The following is an 18,516-nucleotide window of genomic DNA, read 5'->3' as shown; positions in this document are numbered from 1 at the left end:
GATGTCTCTCCAAATTAAGTGACTAAAGGCAGGAAAGACAAAAGATCTGTTTTCAAGTAAGGATAAAATACCAACCTGTGGGTTCCAGGCCTTTTGTGTTTTCTTTTCTGATCAGGTATTTATGGGTCTCTACAGGAGTGAAGGTCAGTTTGATCACCTCGTTCCATAAATATACCAAAATTCTGCATGACCCTTAGCATCACATACTATTTGTGCATATAAACTGTACACACAAATCTCTCATTGTGGCATTTCCTATTCACTGCAAAGGTCTACTGAGTAGAAAGCCACATTCATTTGCACTGAAATGAAAAAAGGGGCTTTCAACATATCGAAAAGAAAAAAATGCAGTACACTGGACAAAATGTAGGACACGGCTTGTCCAACATTTTGTGTAGACTATTCCTAATCCTAGCTATCTGATGGAGGCACTGACTCAAGGGCAATCCATTTGCATAGATTTGCCATGCGATGGATAAAGAGGGATAAGCCATTTGCTAAGGTGCAAATAGACCATTTACAAAATAGGACAGAAGCTCAAACAATCTTGCTTATTTAACAGTGGGTAATGATTTGCTAAGCTAGCTTTAAGTAAAGTTTTATCTGATACATATTTACAAATGAAAAGAAACAAAAACAAGTATATCTTTAAAGATTAACCAAAGATTAACAATTTGCAATCATATAATGTGACCTCTGGCATATTTCCAAGCCAGTAAAACAGCGTTCTTGTATGTACAGAAACACAAGTAAGATATTGTATTACACTCAATAGAAGATGTTGAACTCATTTAAACCAGGAAGCGCGCATTTGAACCGCGAAGTGCTCACAAATAAAGTAAAACCCTCCGACTAACAGCTGTGTATTTTAGGCTTTTAATCTTCATCATCATCATCATCATCTGGCATCTGTTGTTTGATCAGTACAGTAATCACAGGTGCTTTCACAACACAGGACTAAAGGGCCAGAGCTGCTGACCACAGCTCTAGCTGACCACTGGTCTACTTCTCCACCCTCACGATGGAGTCAAAAAACTACAACCCACAACCCAACCCCATACAAAAAGAAAACAAAAACAAAAAAATAAACAAAAGAACAAGACATTCATTGTCATTAGATTGTTTCATTACTAGTTCATCACAACCCATTGTTTTCTTTCTTTCTTCTTAAAAATGTACTCCTTCCATTCATGATTGATAGGACAGCAGTGATATTTCCTGATTACCTGGCGACAGAGGTTTAATAACAACAGCCACAACCCAAATAGAAACAGCAGAGTAGTAAAAAAAACAAACTTGTATTACAAAGTCAAAGATTTTTCCTGATTTTTGCTTGTTGATTTCCTGTCGTGACGTCGATTTTATATTGCTCTGCTCTCGTTCTGGAAGGAGACAAGCCACTCCTCTCCATAACTTTCCCCTCAAATCTGAACAATCATTCAATCAATAATTCAATCGATCGGTCAATCGAACGATCAATCAATCAATCAATCAAGTCGGTCAATGCCCTCTCTTTTTTTCTGACAACGTGAAGAGATGCGATCTGAGAGCCTAACAGAGGCTCACCAACAACCTCACGTCTTGTGCAACGTCTCCGTGAACATCAGCTTCTCACTCTGCTCTGCAGCAGCTGCTGCAGCGGCAACGTCCATCTGGGGGGAGGGGGTGTGGGCAAGAGGGGGGCAAGGCTCTGAATGGGAGGGGCCAGACCCTGCACGCCCCACGCTCAACCCTGCTCAGAACGCAGAGCTTGGTCCTAAGTTTAAAATGCCCTGGTTAAGAATGGTTCTCTGAATGTGTGTGTGTGTGAGGTGTGTGGTGTGTGTGTGTGTGTGTGTGTCTTGGTGTGTGTCTGTACATATGCAGGCAGCAGGTCCCCATCCGTCTCTGGCTGGCTGTCTCTCTGCTCTGGCAGGGGCAGGATTGGCTGGTGGTGGTTAAAAGAGGCAGACGGTGCGGCTGACGGAGCCCCGCCCCTCACGCTGAGCGCTGGGTATAGAACAGGATGTAGGCCTGAGTGTTACACACCTCCTCCACAGAGCACACGTTCATCACCGAGTCGTTACAGTGAACCCAGAAACCTGCCCAAATGCAAACACACAGCAGAGCATGCCTTAAGAGAGGGCTTTCACAGTTGACAACACTTAAGCTCTATGCAAGCATCCATTTCAGAACAGTATTCTCTTCATGAATTTCTTTATGGGACAACACTTATTTGTTATTATTATTATTATTATTATTTGTCAGTAGTAGTTTGGATTTTTCCTTCTGACCATAAATATGTGTCTGAAAATGGCCTCATGAAAAATGATAGATAGCTAGATAGATACTTTATTGATCCCCAGGGGAAATTCAAGAATGTAGAGCTATAGGTATTTTGAGGTGAAATCCATTCTGACTTCCCCAGCAAAGCAAATGTAATAGCTCTTTCCTGTCTGAGATTGCCTGTACTCACCGCCCTCAGTATTGTAGCAATATGCTGTATAGTGTCCTGAGCCAAAGCCCTTCCCATGATGCATCACTACAGCAGAGAGGTCATAGGTGAAGCCCTCTCGGTGGAGGCCAGAGGCGGAGTCTCTGCAGCAGTAGGGCTTGATGTTCAGGACCTGATCAAACGCCACGTGCACACCGATTTTCTCCCGGTGGTTTCTTCCAGACCACCTATGATGCCGAAGGCACAGGAAAAGGTAAGGCAGTTTAGCTTTGGCTGTGCAAAAAACACAATTCAATATCTAGGGTTCAAATGAATTATGGGGGTACGCAGATGGGTATTTAACCACATAGGATTGTCGAGTTATCTGGAGAGCGGCTCAGTTAAGTTAAATTGGCACATTGTGCTATTGTGGTGACGGAGAAATTTTACTCTGAATTTACCTGTATTAAAAATGCTATTTTCTCCACCCTGCTTTGCTCTACTCCACTACGTTCTTGCCTCTGCCTCGTCCATTAAGTCCAAACGTCAAGACGCTGTTATACCGTATATACACACAGCCCTTATATATCAGCTATATACACACACAAACACCTATATATGGGCTAACCAGGGCAGCCGTGGCCTACTGGTTAGCACTTCGGACCTGTAACTGGAGGGTTGTCGGTTCGAACCCCGACTAGTAGGCACGGCTGAAGTGCCCTTGAGCAAGGTACCTAACCCCTCACTGCTCCCCGAGTGCCGCTGTTGATGCAGGCAGCTCACTGCGCCGGGATTAGTGTGTGCTTCACTTAACTGTGTGTACACTGTGTGCTGTGTGTGTTTTACTAATTCACGGATTGGGATAAATGCAGAGACCAAATTTCCCCTCACGGGATCAAAAGAGTATATATACTTATACTTGTGGACCCTTAGGTGATTCAGGGGATAGTTTTAGCTTTATTGTTTCCAATGCAATATGTACGGCTAAGAGAACCACAATACACAGTGTTCCAAATGATTATGCAAATTAGATTTAAGGGTCATACATTTTTTTTTTTTTTTTTCCTAATTAAACTCATGGATAGCATTGTGTCTCAGGCACCTGTGATAATTAGTTTGCCAGGTGAGCCAAATCAAAGGAAAACTACTTAAGAAGGATGTTCCACATTATTAAGCATGCCAGAGGTTTCAAGCAATATGGGAAATAAAAAGGATCTCCCCGCTGCTGAAAAGCGTGAAATTGTGCACTACCTTGGACAAGGTATGAAAACATTGGATATATCCCGAAAACGTATGCGTGATCATCGTACTGTGAAGAAATGTGTTGCTGATTCAGAACACAGGCGGGTTCGTGCAGACAAATGCATAATAAGGAAGGTTTATGCCAGAAAAAATTCTGAAATGCCATTGCAAAGCAGCTAACAAGTATTTGAAGCTGCTGGTGCCTCTGGAGTCCCGCGAACCTCAAGGTGTTGGATCCTCAAGAAGTTTGCAAGTGTGCATAAACCTACTATTCGGCCACCCCTAAAAAACTAATTTTCAAACAGTTTTGTTTACTGATGAGTGCCGTGCAACCCTAGATGGTCCAGATGGATGGAGTAATGGATGATGAATGGCCACCATGTCCCAACAAGGCTGAGACGTCAGCAAGGAGGTGGCAGAGACATGTTTTAGTCAATGTATGGGAAACACTGATCTCCTGCTGCATAGAATACCTCTGGGTCATTGGCTGCTATGGGCATAAAAGGAGAGAAACTCATGGTGTGGCTCCCCATCTTCCCCTGACCTCAACCCTATTGAGAACCTTTGGAGCATAATCAAGCAAAATATGAGGGTGGGAGGCAGTTCATATCCAAGTAGCAGCTCTGGGAGGCTATTTAGACATCCTGCAAAGACATTAAAGCAGAAACTCTCCAAGAACTTACAAGTTCAATGGATGCATGTATGTTAAACATGTAACTTGGCCTGTTAAGATGTTTTTGATTGAAATAGCTTTTGATTTAAAATACCTCCTAATGCTGCAAATTCAACAAATTACCATTTTTAGTTCTTTACAACCTATAAAATGTCTTGAAACTCTGTTGTGCATAATTTGGAACAGTGATTTTGAGTTTTTTATTTTTCAAAAAAATACTGTTATTAGGAGGTTTGTTCAAAAAAATTCAAATTATACTCTTGATGGTTGTTTGACTTGAAAATTATGCTGACTGTCATTTGCATCAACTTTAAATACTCATTGTGTATTGGGAGACTTTGAGGACTGTGGACATTTGTTGGCCAATAGGGTAAATATAAAAGTATTTTGGATTAAAGGTTAAATTTACTTCCACAATTCCACATAGTAACACAGTGTGTAATGTGAACCAACAAGAGGTCACTGTAGCAAAATCCTTCATTACTAAACTTGTGTAACCTAAAGTTCCTTACAATGAAGTGGTAGCCACTACAGAACTGTGAGGAAATCCATCTCAGCTGATTAATCCTGAAAAGGACATCTGTGACAAAAACGGCACACGTGCCTTCACTGGCATGCAAAGCTTCCACACTGTGCAGTGATTCGGTACATTTCCTTCTGTTGTAAAAATATATCTGTGTGCTACCACATTGGATAGTTACAACAGCATTTTTGCACTTGTTGGCATCCATTGCAACATCAATGTGGTGGGAACTAGAGCTAAGGTTTGGTTTCTAAAACCAAAGAAGACTTGTCATCTTTCATTCTGGTGTTTGTGCGGATGTGTGGGGGCGGCTGCATTTCTACAAAAAAGGTGTTTTTTTATGTTGTGAAAAAGTTTCAGACAACATTTCCAACACGTTTTTAACCTAGCTAGATCATTCTTGGTTTTAAACTGTTGTCTTGTGAAGTGTTTCTTTGTAAAAGTGTTTTGTGCTTGTAACACATTTCTTAATGAAAAGCTATAAAGAGCTATGGCCTCTTTAACAGCAATGCTCTTGTGTGATTTGCCCATTAAAATCTTCAGCAACAAGACTGCAGGTTACAATAATATCCTGATCTCTATCTTGCCTTTAGAAACTGTTTGGACGCTGACAACAGAGGTTTCATTTTTCCTCTAAGAAATTCAAGCCTTGATAAGTTCAACAATTATTAAAAGCTCTCTCAATGTGTCATTTTGCATTAAGCAATTTGAAAAACAAGTTTCACCATAATCTATCAATTAGTTACTTAGTTCTAAGTGAAGTGGTTGCTCAAACTGCTTTGTAACCATTTTATAAAAAGTACTTTACTGAGGAATCCAAATATTCATAGTCCTGGGAACTGGTGTAAGAAAAGAAAAACAAAAAAGGTTTTGATGGGTGATGAAGGCTGACAAGTGGACGAGGACAGAACCTACCGGAAGCGTTTGAGGTGTAACCGTAGCACCTGAGGCAGGCGGTAGATCAAAAGCTGCTTGCAGGCCTCTGTGAGAATCAGTGGCTTGTGAGACGTCTTTCGCCTCTTCTCTGTCACACAAAGAAAACACCAAATCTCATTTTCCTCATACCTAACATACAAGCATTCCAAATTCGTAACAGTCCAAACAGACTGTCACAATAACAATAAGCACAAATGATCGAGCTGTGTCTATGCTTGCAAAACCCCAATTATCTACCACTTTGTGTTCACAGTGTATTGAAGAACACGACACAATGTGACAGTCAAACGCGACGGTGGAATTCTTTTAATCACTTTACTACACACACTACAGGCGACGCGATCACTCATCGTCCCAGACAGCTGTGTTCTATTATGACTTTTCAAAATCGCCCTGAAAAATAAAGAGGGGCCGATTAGAGCGATGTGACGGCGACAGTTGCCGGGTGCCTGCCATAAATCGCCGGCCCAGTGTGCAGGCCTTTAGTTGAAACAAATGTGTGCACTGAGGGTACTGACTGTTGCAGTGGTTGCAGGCGTAGATACGTCCCTCCAGCGCCTCGGTTTCGGTGAACTTCGCCAGCATCTCCGTGAGGGAGCAGCTCTTCAGTCCCAGCGAGCCGGAGGCTTTCTGCCCGCTGTGGTACCGCTCTGGGAACTCCAAGGACAGGTCCCAGAAAGGCTCCACCGTGTTGGACTTGTGCTTGCAAGAAAGACACGTTACCTAGAGGCCAAGAGAGAGAGAGAGAGAGAGAGAGAGAGAGAGAGAGAGAGAGAGAGAGAGAGAGAGAGAGACAGAATTAAGAGAAAAGATGAGAGACAAGACAAATAAGAGCAAATTGTGGACACAGAAATAAGAAAAAGATGAGAGAGAAAGATAGACAAGAAAGAAAGGCAAAAAAGAAGGAAAAGGGAAAGAAAGAAAGAAAGAAAGAAAGAAAGAAAGAACATGTGAAAGGTACCTGACAGAGAAGGTACAAGGTGGAAGAAAGGATGAGGGAGGAGAGCTAATGTAGGAGCGGCTGCATACATTTATAAATAATATTCAGAGAGGTACATTAATATTCCCCACCAAGCAGCAGCATACGAACAGAAACAAAGAGATGATAAGTGGCTCTCCCAAAAGCACTACGCCGCAAGTCACAAGTGCTGTGATGAAGCTGAATGATCTGCATTTAAGATGGGCTTATCAACTGAACAGAATAAGCTTACGGCTTCACATTTTTTCCTGTAATTGTATAGCCAGCTGCCGAGAGCACCAAGAAGCCTTCCACTCAGAGCCCAGAGACGCTGGGTTGAACTGGGAATCCCTTGATTACAAGTTACCAACCCAATGATGTGGAACTACAGCAATCCAGAAAAAAAAGGGTGGGGTTGTCCCTCCTCCACTTTCTCTCCATGCTCTCTAATATTTAATGATACGTATAGCCTTAGCAGTAGTCAAGGCCAGGGCACCTACTCACAAACAAAGAGAGCAGAGAATAGAAGGCTAGGCAAGTCTGAACCCAGCTTGCCGAAAGCAGGCAGTGCCACTGCCACGGATTATCCTTCCCTCTCACCGTAGATACGTCCGTTAGGAGTTTCTCAAGGTCGACCACTGGAGAGTTGCTAAGGGTGATTAATTGATTTGTTATAAAAGGCAAGATTCTGAGTCACAGGCAATGGAGTCCAATTACTTCATTATTAGATTGCTGTCATGTCAGTGATGACGGATGAGTCTGCGGCTGCCCGCGCATCGATTAAGCCTGTATGACGAACAACATGTTCTGGATACAGAACCACAACATCCTACATTTATACAAAGCCAAGAGACAAAGTTTTAACAGTTACCTCGAATACACTCAAAAATGTTTAACTAGCAGCATATGAAAAAACAGTGTGCCAAAAAACAATGGCGCTACATCTAGTCACTAAGCAGCGTCACCAGTACTGCCATGGTGATGCTATGGAAAACAGCTTTGCAGGAGTGTCTCCATCCCTGCAGTATGCAGTACTGGGTCGCCAAGTAAATCTGAATTGAATTAGAACTTCATCACCATTGTAATGCAACACAAACAACAATAACCAGACCATAAGCCACAATAAGTGCTTAAAACAGCCCAAATAATAAAGATTTATTTACAGTATGTGGCGCAGTACTTTATTGTCCTTCAATTTACTTCAGAAGTCAGACTTTTAAAAGCAGCAGTATTTAAAGCTTGAGGGTAACAGACAGCTGAATGTATCCAGTCAGAAGACACACACACACACACACACACACACACACACGCAGAGGGGAACCTTTAGGATCCACAGGTCCCTGTGGTTTAGCAAAGAGTAGCAGATGCTTTCAAGCTCCCAAAAACACAGATTCAGCAGTTATTAAACACGCCTCCAACATTAATAGGCAGGATAATCTCACTGGATCATCAGCAAGAATCAGTTCTCCCTTTTCTATTCGCCAATTTAATCCCCTGATTGCTTGTGAGCATATATCTCTGTTTGTTTGGCCCTAAATGTGTATGCTTATTACCACTGCACATATGTTATAAAAACCTTTGGGCTTTGGACCTCTTCCCGTAAGAGAGGAATCTTGATGCATTAGCCCGATGACTCCAGACTAACGGACTTAATGAGTTCTACAGCCATCAGAGCATTCGAATCAGCAAGGATTACATCAGCACTATTACCTATACCTGATTACCTTAAAAGATGTGCAAAGAAAATACCTTACTTGTACAGTAATTACTCTCAAAGAAAGAAAACTTACCATATTTGATTATAATTAATATCAAACTTACATAGTTTTGAGCAATCAAAAACTTGGAGAAGTAGAACATACAGCTCGTAATGTGTCAGCAGTACCCAAAGCAGAACTCTGTGCACTGTGGAAGACTACATGAAGGATAGCAGAGACGGGTAAGAGAGATGCGGAGGAAGGTGAGCTCACCTGGCTGAGTAGCTGGCCATGGAAGATGGTGTTGAGCACCTTGAGCACCTGCTTGGAGAGCTTGCGCTGGGTGATGGGCATGAGGATGCGGCGCTTGCTGCCGTTGGACTCCAGCTCCTGTTGCACCTTGTCCAGCAGCTCGCAGAGGAACTCCTGCGCGTCTTGCTGGTCGTAGCCGCGGAACGCCGGGATCAGGTTCCACACCGAGTGCAGCATGGCGAAGGGCGAAACCAGTGACCAGCGGCCCGACCACATGACCCTGAAGAGCGTGTGCAGTTCGTGGCACAGCGACATGCGCTGGCGCGAGGACGAGCGGGACTCCTTGTTGCTGCCCGCAGCCGGACCCCTGGCCTCGCCCTGCACCGCTCCAGTCCCACCTCCTGCTGCTCCTGCTCCTCCTCCTTCGATGGCTCCCCCTCCTCCTCCTCCGCCACTCCCCACCACAACGCCCTTGACACCCTGCGAGGTCTTGGTTTTGGCCAGCAGCTCCTCGGTCTCGCACAGGTCCAGCGTCAGGAAACACTCGCGGAACTTCTGCAGGTGGCTCAGCACCTGCAGGATGGAGTTCATGTAGCAAGTGTTGCCCAGGTTACGCAGCCCAGTGACGCCTGGCGCCAGCCTCCGGCGCCGCGGGGTCAATGAGGCGTGGTACCGCCGCGGCTTGGGCGACTGGGCATTGGCGTTCCGGACCGACAGCGCCGAGGGTCTCCGCACGGCAGCCGACGGGGTTGGCGGCGACGAGACCTGCGGCAGGCGCTCGGGCGGGTCCCGGAACTTGAAGGGCACGAGTGTGAGCGTGGGCCGCGGTGCCTGCGTGAGCAAGCGCGCGCTCTTCCTGGGCGGCCCGCCGCCGCTGCCACTGCCACCACCGCTGCCGGCCAGCTCTCCCAGGAGCCTCCTCTTGACTTCGCGGCGCTCCTGCCTCTCCTGCTCCAGCTTGCGGCAGCGCTTGCGCTCCTCGTCCTGCCGCCGGCGCCGCCACTGCTGCAGCATGCGGCCCAGCAGCGCCTTCCGCCGGTGCCACAGCGCCACCTGGGAGGGCGGCCGCAGCATCCCCTCCGCCTCCATCCACGCGCCCCCCTCGCCACCGCCTGCCGCCGCCGAGGAGCGCAGCGAGCGCCTGTTGGGGCTGCGGATGGTGGACAGCGCGCCGCGCAACAGCTTCAGGTCGCCCTCGGCGTTGTCGTTGAGCACGTAGTCGCCGCAGGCGAAGCAGAAGACGTCCAGCTCACGGACCTCCATGGCCAGTGGGTGCCGCGAGGCCTGGAAGTGGGCGAGCGCATGGTCGTGCAGGTCGCGCCCGCAGGCCACGTGCGCGCACTTGAGGCACGCCCACACCGACTCGCCGGTGCCACAGTCCGTGCAGAGCCATTTCTGCGGGTTCAGCGTCGAGTGGTCCTGTCCCAAGCGCAGGCGGCCCACATGCTTGCAGCGGTCCATCGCAACCGCTGAAACAGCATGTGCTCACGCAGTCAGGGATACGTTGGCCGCCGCGTCCACAGAGAACACATTCTGGGGACAAGGAAGACACAGGTGCTTAGAGAACTCCAACTTCAAATCGTGTACAAAGTCTTTCCACTCTTATAAGACTTTACAAAAACTTTATAAAACTAGCAAGAACAAACAAACTAAACAAATGTGCATCAATGGATGAAAGAACAACACACACACACACACAAAGACATGAATAGTAATACAATCAGATAATTCATCAGATACGAAAATTAAGCGGACTTTCCCATCATGGCGCTATAAATGATTGAGACTGAAACACAGAGGCCAAGCTCCTAGTGTGCTTGCTACTGGAGTGAATGGGCTCCCGTGGCTCTGTTGGGTCCTTTGTGCAGTACACTGCACCCCCCCCCCACCCCCTGCTGTGTCTACTCAGGCACACAGAGGGGGTGTCCTGCTGCTGTTCAGTGTTTCGATGATCCTTAAGTTTCTAAATGTGTCTTGTTGCAAAGGATTTTTTAAGTTCATATAATTAAACCACATTTTGGAGTACTTACAGTGACGAGCCTGCAGTTAGTCCTCTGGTGATGGTAAAAGCACAGTCACCATTAGAATCAGAGAGAACTTTTACTGCGGCCTTCAGACAACCAACTTCAAACCACAGGCGCACATCGGAACACTGTAAAAGAATTTCCAATGTAAGTGGAAAACCTAGATGGGAATGATTTCGAGGGATGGAACTGCGTAGCAGATCTTACAATACACAGGCCTAGGACATACATGAAGGTACAACACTCATTTGCGTTTATTTATAGGCACCTTGTTATAAATACCAAATCGATTAAATGGAGACCAAAAATGTCCCCAAATACTACTGTACATGTCAATACAGAACGAGGCTAGCAAATAGTTAATCTTAGGGATTTCACTATTGTGGTTGTTGCATCCAATAGGTATCAAGACATCCACAATTAGCTACCAAGTTCGGCTACGCCTGTGTGTTAAAGGGGTAAATATTTGGTTTGTCACCATTGTTCAGACATGGTCCTATACAAAGCAACGTTAGGCAATGCATCTCATATAAAACAGACAGCTTGCAAACGTTATATTTACACACTCACGGCTGTCAAATACTAACGATCTACGTTAATGCGAACATGGTAACGTTAACGTTATCTGTATACCGATCAACATTTTCTACAGCACAAGTCAGACTTATTATTTGCCGTTATATTTTAAGCAAATATTTTACCTGTTAGTCAAGTTGTAAACAGACCTGTAACGTCGGAAACGAACTGCTGGTCTCTGCCGAAGCGATCATTAAAGACAACCAGCTTGATATTTTAAGCAAGAAGTAATGTTATAAAGTTCAGCAGCCAGCTACCTACGTTCACGAGGTTGGGGAAAGGCTTCTGGTATTGTTCGGTCGCATGCTAGCCAGCTAGCCGTCTCAAAAAATAGCTCAGGTTTAGTGATGTTGGGACACCGTTTCAAACGGTGGTTATAAAATGTAGCTAAATGGTCTTTACATCCATGATGTTTAACAGGCTAATTGTAGAGCATCTTAATCATTGCATCGTCTATATGCTAACCAGAATGTCATGAAACAAACGTATCAGAATAGAAAAACATAATACTTCAGGTGTGTGTATCCTAACATTATCAAAACTAAGTTAGCCCATCACCCTATAGACTCTCAGCTAGCTAGCTAGCAAAGCAAGCGACTTGTAGCTATCACACACTAGCAAGGTTAGTTGGCTTGCTAGATGGCTAGCCTACGCTTACTGGCAATGCGCTGAATGCTAGCCCAAACTACGTGGCTTTGACAAGCCTACTTCGCTCTCACCAGATTTTCCATGACGCTATTTGGTTAGCCGTATCTTTTATTTCTCGACTGCTTATTAATGTTTTAACATGGAATACATTATTGTCCGTCATCTCAACCATTGCACCAGTTTGCCAGTCTTTTCCAAAAATTTAGACAATGCAGACAATCAATAGCTAACGGTATACTAGCTAGCTGGTTTTAGCAGGCAAGCTATACTGGTGTAGCACTACTTACCAGAACAAAGACCACTGCTAGACCCTCTCTTTAGCGAAATCCCTCTCAACAACTTCTGGGTGGTATTGACAACAACGCATAGCCCAATCCCCTACTTGTGATTTCGCAGATGATTCAAAGTCAGAATAAGATTTTGAAATCAACTTTTGTGTTAATATTTTAACAAAACACCGAGGTCAACCAAGCAAGATTAAAGTCATTTTCTGTGCAAAACACTGACAAACAAAAGCTCTCAACTTTTAATCATAATATAAAAGATCACAACTACTATATGAGACACTCACCTGATTTCTTTCTGTTCTTTCTCTTACAGTGGTGTTAGTGTCCTGCGATAAAGGTTTTCATGGTTTTATTTTGTATACGGCTTTTATTTACCGCCATCATCTGCACGCGCGAGCTGTCACAGATCTCGAGTCAACCAAACTATTTTACTTTAGCGTTCCCTCGCTCTGATTGGACAGAAAGTGATCAATCTTCCGCCAACCAATTACTCCCATTGCTGCATGACTCCGACCTTTGCCGGTCAGATTGTAAAAGGGCCCCGAATGTCTTCGGACTGCGGTTCACTGACCAATTTCACAGACCCATCTGCACTTTGCAAAATTATCAATAAAGATACGTAGTCATAATAATAATCAAACATATCGGATCCGACAATAGATCTTTCGCCCAGTAACGTGCATGCTTAGTCAATCCTCTCAAAATGCCCTGCTCCTCCAAACCACAAGCAACGTAGAAATGGTGTTGAAAATAAAATTAAAGTATAAGAGAGACGCCCACATAGCCTACCTATACAAATGTATGCAGCGACCTAAAACGGTATCAACTTACATCACTTGTTGATGGAATTATAATTGTCGTTCAATTGTCCTTTCTGTCTTGGAACCATATGGTTCCCAAGAAAGCAGAAACAAAAAAATATTGTACTAAAAAAAAACATACTGTTTACCACAACCACATCAAAATGGAAAGACAATACAGACACATACATGATGCATACTTTGTAATCTGTATATTCTTGTTTATACATTTCCACCTCCTAGGCTTCACCATACAGGCCTACCAGTTCATGTAGAAATGTTTGAAAATGTCAGGTGTGAAAGTTATTCTTGAAGCCTTAACATATAAAACCCAACCAGCAACAGCAGAATGTAAGAGTCCCAGCTTCTGCAGTTTTGTAAGTCCTTTTTGTTGGTACTACTTAGCACATCCCATATAAGTGATGCTCTTAGCGTACACTTGCTCCTGGAATCACTTGCTGCTTTCGAACCTTGCTGAAAAGCTCAAGGTACTGGGTCATGGTGTCCATGCAGTCTGAAGGGGCATACAGTCCTTCAGATTTGGTGGCAAAGACAGACGGCAGTTCCGGAACATTGGCCCCCAAGAAGCTTTGCATGAATTCCTTTATAAGATTCCAACAGTCTCCTGGGACCACACAGGCACAGTACTCCACCTACAGTCATAGGGCAATTCACAGTACAATTAGCAATCACCACACAATCAAGATGAAAGTAAAATATGATCTGTTTCACATCATTCTGACAGCTGTGATTTATTTTATTTTATCTAGGCTAAGTTTACATCAGAAGCCTTATAGCTCAATTTGACTTAATAATTTGGCTCAACACTTTTTATGTGGTTAACGTCAGACTCTAGTGAGGACTAGTGAGTCTTGAGCTGTCCTGAGCATGCAAACAATAAATATAAAACACAACACCCTAACTTATAGAAGTAAACAGAGACCGTGTCATTTATAAGTGGATAAGCCAGCAAATTTGTGAGCAGATGATAACAAATGCAAGAAAATTAGCGGGTTAATTTCTGAACATATTTTGTTGACCGATTCACTGGTTTGAGTCTAGCTCTCAAATTTTCTGTTGTGCTGTTCGACTATTTGTTTTTCAAACAGGCTTGTAATGACCAATCAAGTTTTGCTTGCCAGTCACATTAATTCCGATATGACCATTGAGAATGTGGTCACATTGCAAAAATAGATAAATAAATCAGATAATAATAATCTGATTTAGGACTACATATGGAAGTGGTCCAAATCAGAATTTGGAAAAACAAGATTCTATGTGACTTGTGCTGTTCAGACCATTATTAACAATATCAGATATTCGATATGTTAACTGGAAAAAAAAGAAAGAAAGAAAATCGGATTTAGCCAAGCAATAGCCTAATTTGATAAGCACATTTCTGATGTTCTTATCCCACAGGTTTACTTTCCTTCAGTGCTCTAAATGAGATGCACCGGAGTCTTTTAAATACACATGTTACAGACATACCTATTCATATTAGCAGCTGTTTGGAGGAATTATTTATTTATTAAGTTTTATTACATTTTGTTCCTTACATCCACCTTGAATCCACCATTCTGCTTGGATCAGTATAATTCTGTCCAACTAAAACAGAAAAGTGAAGGTTTGACCAAAATCAAAACCAAGACTGGATTACGTGATTACGTGATGAATTTCAGAATCCTTTTTGTTGTTTTGGAACAACCCATCTTCATAATTTGATCAGATTACTTCTGCGCAACTGGGTCCAGAGGAAGATGAATGGGTTTGCACATGCATACAATCCCACAATTACACACCTCCACAGAGATTCCTCTGGCACTGGAGCTCATAGTGACTGCCCCCACCTTCACCAGGAAGTCGCAGTACCGGTAGCGGGTGCCACGGCTCTCCACTTTGTGGCCCTTGGCATTCTGGAAATGGCTCTTGAGTTTCAGCATGAGAACGTCGAAGTTGACGTCAGCCGTGAGACAGGGCCCACCTTCAAATAGGGCCATGCAGCTGAGAGGCGTCTCAGAGTTGTGCATGACGTATAGCAGCTTGGAAGGCTGACCTGGGAACAATTGAGGCAATGGATACATGAGACATTAGCCTATATACAGAAGAGTCCAGACTTAATAAAAAGACAACTTTGTCACAGTTGTATTGAATGTTCATATTTGAACTCAAAAGAATTGTCTATGGGTATGTCTGAGCCACTATGCTTGTTTCCTATTTACTGCACAAAAAGGGAATACAACCAGAGGACCATGAGGAGTAATTTGCTGGATTATAAAAAATAAAAAAAAAGGATTGGAGGTGTATTAGAATTAGATTAAACCTTGGCTCCAGCTTGGGAGAAACCAAGATAAACTTTGAAACAAGACCAGTGAAACCAAATTCCAACATCTGCTCTGCATTCATTGTGAACCAAACAAACTCCGATGGTCATGTACAGGACCACCAAGACATAGCAACACAACACTAAACATGGCCCCACACCCCTCCCCTCCCCTCCCCTCCCTCCCCTCCTACTGAAGGGTGAGGGTATAAATCACAAATAGGAAAGGAAAATTTCTATCTGCAACGTGGCACATAGGCAATGTTAAATAACACATTTTATTTCCAACACACTGGAGCTCCTTAGGGCCAACTCCATAGTTCCTTTCAACACTATAAAAAACATGACTGGATTAACCCTCACCTAGGGATGTAGATGATACAGGGCTCTAACTAAAATGATGGACAAAGCGCAAAGCCACTCAATGAACAAAGTGTCTTGTGCATGAACTAAAGTAATTGTGTGACATGTGGGAGCTTGTGAATGGGGGAAAACTTAAGTAAAGTAAAGCGTTATCAAATGCCAAACCATTCAAATTAAGCAGGCTAAAAAACAACCCACTAATGGCTACAAAATTGCAGTCAAAATGCAAACATAAATGATTTATCATATCAGTTACTATGGGTAATGGATAATACGATATGGTACTATACAATAAGCTAGAACATACTGTATATAATATACAATATAACAATACAGTATGGCAGTGGTTCTCAACCTGGAGGTCATGAGAATGTCTGGGGGTCACCACTAAATAAATACACTTAGTGGCCACGTCTAAGTAGCTAGCCTGACTAACGTTGTACCCACTTCATTCGAAAGAAACGTGTCAAACCTCTCTTGCTGCTGTTGGACTTAGTTTAGCCCTTACAAAAACGAACTGCTATTACATTAATTTGTACTGCAGTTTTTCTTAGGTACAATACAGTTTCATGTCCAAAATACTGCATTTCTACTGTGAAGTGCAGTACAATGCAGTTTCAATGCATTTTTTTTCCCCATGTCAAATACTGCCATCAAAGTTAACGCTATATTTATGCCCATCACCATGCTAGCGTTGTAGACGATTCCACATTGCTAGTGACTAGACTCTATTCACTTTGTGAATGAGTCTTGCATGTCAGGCTAAAACAATGGTACCACACTGGCACTTTGTACACTAAATCCTCACTAATGCCTGACTGCTCTTGTTGTAGGGTGTGATCCATATAGTCACTCAATATCTAAGCAAAATAAGAACCACAAGGAAAATAAGGAAGAAATGAATCCTGGTACTAGATATACTTTTCTCAGTTCCAGGAATTGGTAATTACCGCTTGTGTTACCAGTGGCATGATACGTCTCACAGTCCACCCAGAAGCTGCCCTGCTTTACTGCACCCAGCTGCTCCAGCTTCTTGTGCAGCATATCCACTGTCTGCTGCACACTCTTCCCCTCTGCCACTGGAACTTGGCACACACTGGTGGAAGAAAGACCCATATCACCTGAAGAGGGGGTGTCATACCGCAAAATATGTCCACCCACATGTGCATCTTGATTTTGCTGTTTTGTACCAACAGCATTGCACCTGAATATCATAACAATCTAAATAAACATTGACTAAAAACAGATACCACCAAGAAAACATTTAATATAATAAGGTTTTTATAACAAAGGCAGCTATACAGCATGCTCACCCTTACAAAAAGTGTCAAAACTTTACTTTTCCAAGAGTTCCTTGCAGTTCATATGCAACAATGCAGTATTTGACATGAAAAAACAAATGCATCGAAACTGCATTGTACTGCACTTCACAGTAGAAATGCAGTATTTTGGACATGAAACTGTATTGTACTTATGAAAAACTGCAGTACAAATTAATGTAATAGCAGTTCGTTTTTGTAAGGGCTAAACTAAGTCCAACAGCAGCAAGATAAGTTTGACACGTTCCTTTCGAATGAAGTGGGTACAACGTTAGTCATGCTAGCTACTTTACAGTCCTGTGTTAACGCTAGTAACAGCAGGACCATGCCTACAACGGCTTTTTTTACTTAATATATAGAGGGAGCATTTGATGTAAGCTAACATCAGTAAAAAAATAACTGTTTTTCAATTTTACTTGTAAGTCTTTCTGCCCTGCCGACAACGGGGAACATTAGCACAAGGTATCTGTTCGCTGTTATGTTTTTACAATGCATGTATCTACTTCAACAAACCCAAAAAAAGTGACACTAGCTGGAGGTAGAGGAACTCTTAGAAGTGAAAGTGTAAGATCAAACACGTACCACGTTACCCCCATCTCTGACAGTAACGTTACTCCTGGAACACACACAAAAGATGCTTTTCGAAGAGGAGCCTGCCGCTTCTTTCAAGCAGCTCGAAACACGCTTCCGGTTTAAAAAGGAAATGATGTGGGATACAATTGAATAGAATTCAATTAAAACGTTTGAAGCTTATATAGCATTTAACAATCTATACAAAAGAAAACACATGTTTATATATATAATGTTGAAAATAACTGTTTTTTTTTTAGTTTTTTTTTTTAGATCAGTTTCATTTTGGTGACGTTGCTGTTCCCAACCTATTACATCATCAGAAAGTGCCGTTGACACACACACACTCAAGGGTTAAAAGAGTCATAAAAGAAGCTAAAAGGACATATTGGCGTGACTTTTGTGGTAAAATAGGAGCAGAAGTCAAAGTGGGTGATGTTTGGAGCATGATTAAAAAGATGGGAGGCATTAGAAGGGAATTTTCTCTACCTGTAATTAAAAATAATGATAAAGAGGCAGTAACTAATCAAGAGAAAGCAGAGATGCTTGCAAAAAGTTTTGTTAAGGTTCATAGTTCAAAAAACCTAACTGATGAGGAATTGTCTTGGAGAGTTAAAGTTATGGATGAGAGTAAAGGGCTACTGGGGAAACATGTAATAAACGAGAGTGTACTAGATAAGGAATTTCACGAATTGTCATGTCACATATCAAAGCCATTCTCCCCCCCACCCTGGACCCCTTCCAGTTTGCATACCGAGCCAAGCGGTCTACAGAGGATGCAATCTGCTCTGCCCTCCACCCAGCCCTCACCCACCTGGAAAAAAAGAGACTCATATGTGAGATTGCTGTTTATAGACTTCAGTTCTGCATTCAACACCATAATACCACAACAACTCATCTGCAAACTTGACAAAC

At 43.1% G+C, this 18,516-nt stretch overlaps 2 protein-coding genes across 6 annotated transcripts; both read right to left on the bottom strand.

Moving 5' to 3' along the window:
- Positions 1-862: 862 nt before the first annotated feature.
- On the bottom strand, positions 863-12,641 carry usp49 (ubiquitin specific peptidase 49). Of its 5 annotated transcripts, none has more exons than XM_048255340.1 (8): positions 12,514-12,631; positions 12,230-12,320; positions 10,725-10,846; positions 8,716-10,227; positions 6,306-6,510; positions 5,767-5,875; positions 2,456-2,661; positions 863-2,081 (listed from the first exon to the last, which is right to left on the bottom strand). In XM_048255340.1, the coding sequence occupies exons 4-8, from the start codon at positions 10,153-10,155 to the stop codon at positions 1,978-1,980; spliced, it is 2,064 nt and encodes a 687-aa protein (XP_048111297.1). In that variant the 5' UTR covers positions 10,156-10,227; positions 10,725-10,846; positions 12,230-12,320; positions 12,514-12,631; the 3' UTR covers positions 863-1,977. The 5 variants fall into 5 exon arrangements, with proteins under 5 accessions (XP_048111297.1, XP_048111298.1, XP_048111296.1 ...); XM_048255341.1 differs by having other exon boundaries at positions 12,230-12,323; positions 12,514-12,602; XM_048255339.1 differs by lacking the exon at positions 12,230-12,320 and having other exon boundaries at positions 12,514-12,641.
- On the bottom strand, positions 12,446-17,718 carry med20 (mediator complex subunit 20). Its single transcript, XM_048255344.1, has 4 exons — positions 17,614-17,718; positions 16,663-16,808; positions 14,829-15,082; positions 12,446-13,682 (listed from the first exon to the last, which is right to left on the bottom strand). The coding sequence occupies exons 1-4, from the start codon at positions 17,625-17,627 to the stop codon at positions 13,458-13,460; spliced, it is 639 nt and encodes a 212-aa protein (XP_048111301.1). The 5' UTR covers positions 17,628-17,718; the 3' UTR covers positions 12,446-13,457.
- Between the last annotated feature and the right edge of the window lie 798 nt (positions 17,719-18,516).

This window comes from Alosa alosa, chromosome 10, assembly GCF_017589495.1.
Source record: "Alosa alosa isolate M-15738 ecotype Scorff River chromosome 10, AALO_Geno_1.1, whole genome shotgun sequence".
Taxonomy (NCBI): domain Eukaryota; kingdom Metazoa; phylum Chordata; class Actinopteri; order Clupeiformes; family Clupeidae; genus Alosa; species Alosa alosa.
This window is presented reverse-complemented; position numbering and strand designations above follow the sequence as displayed.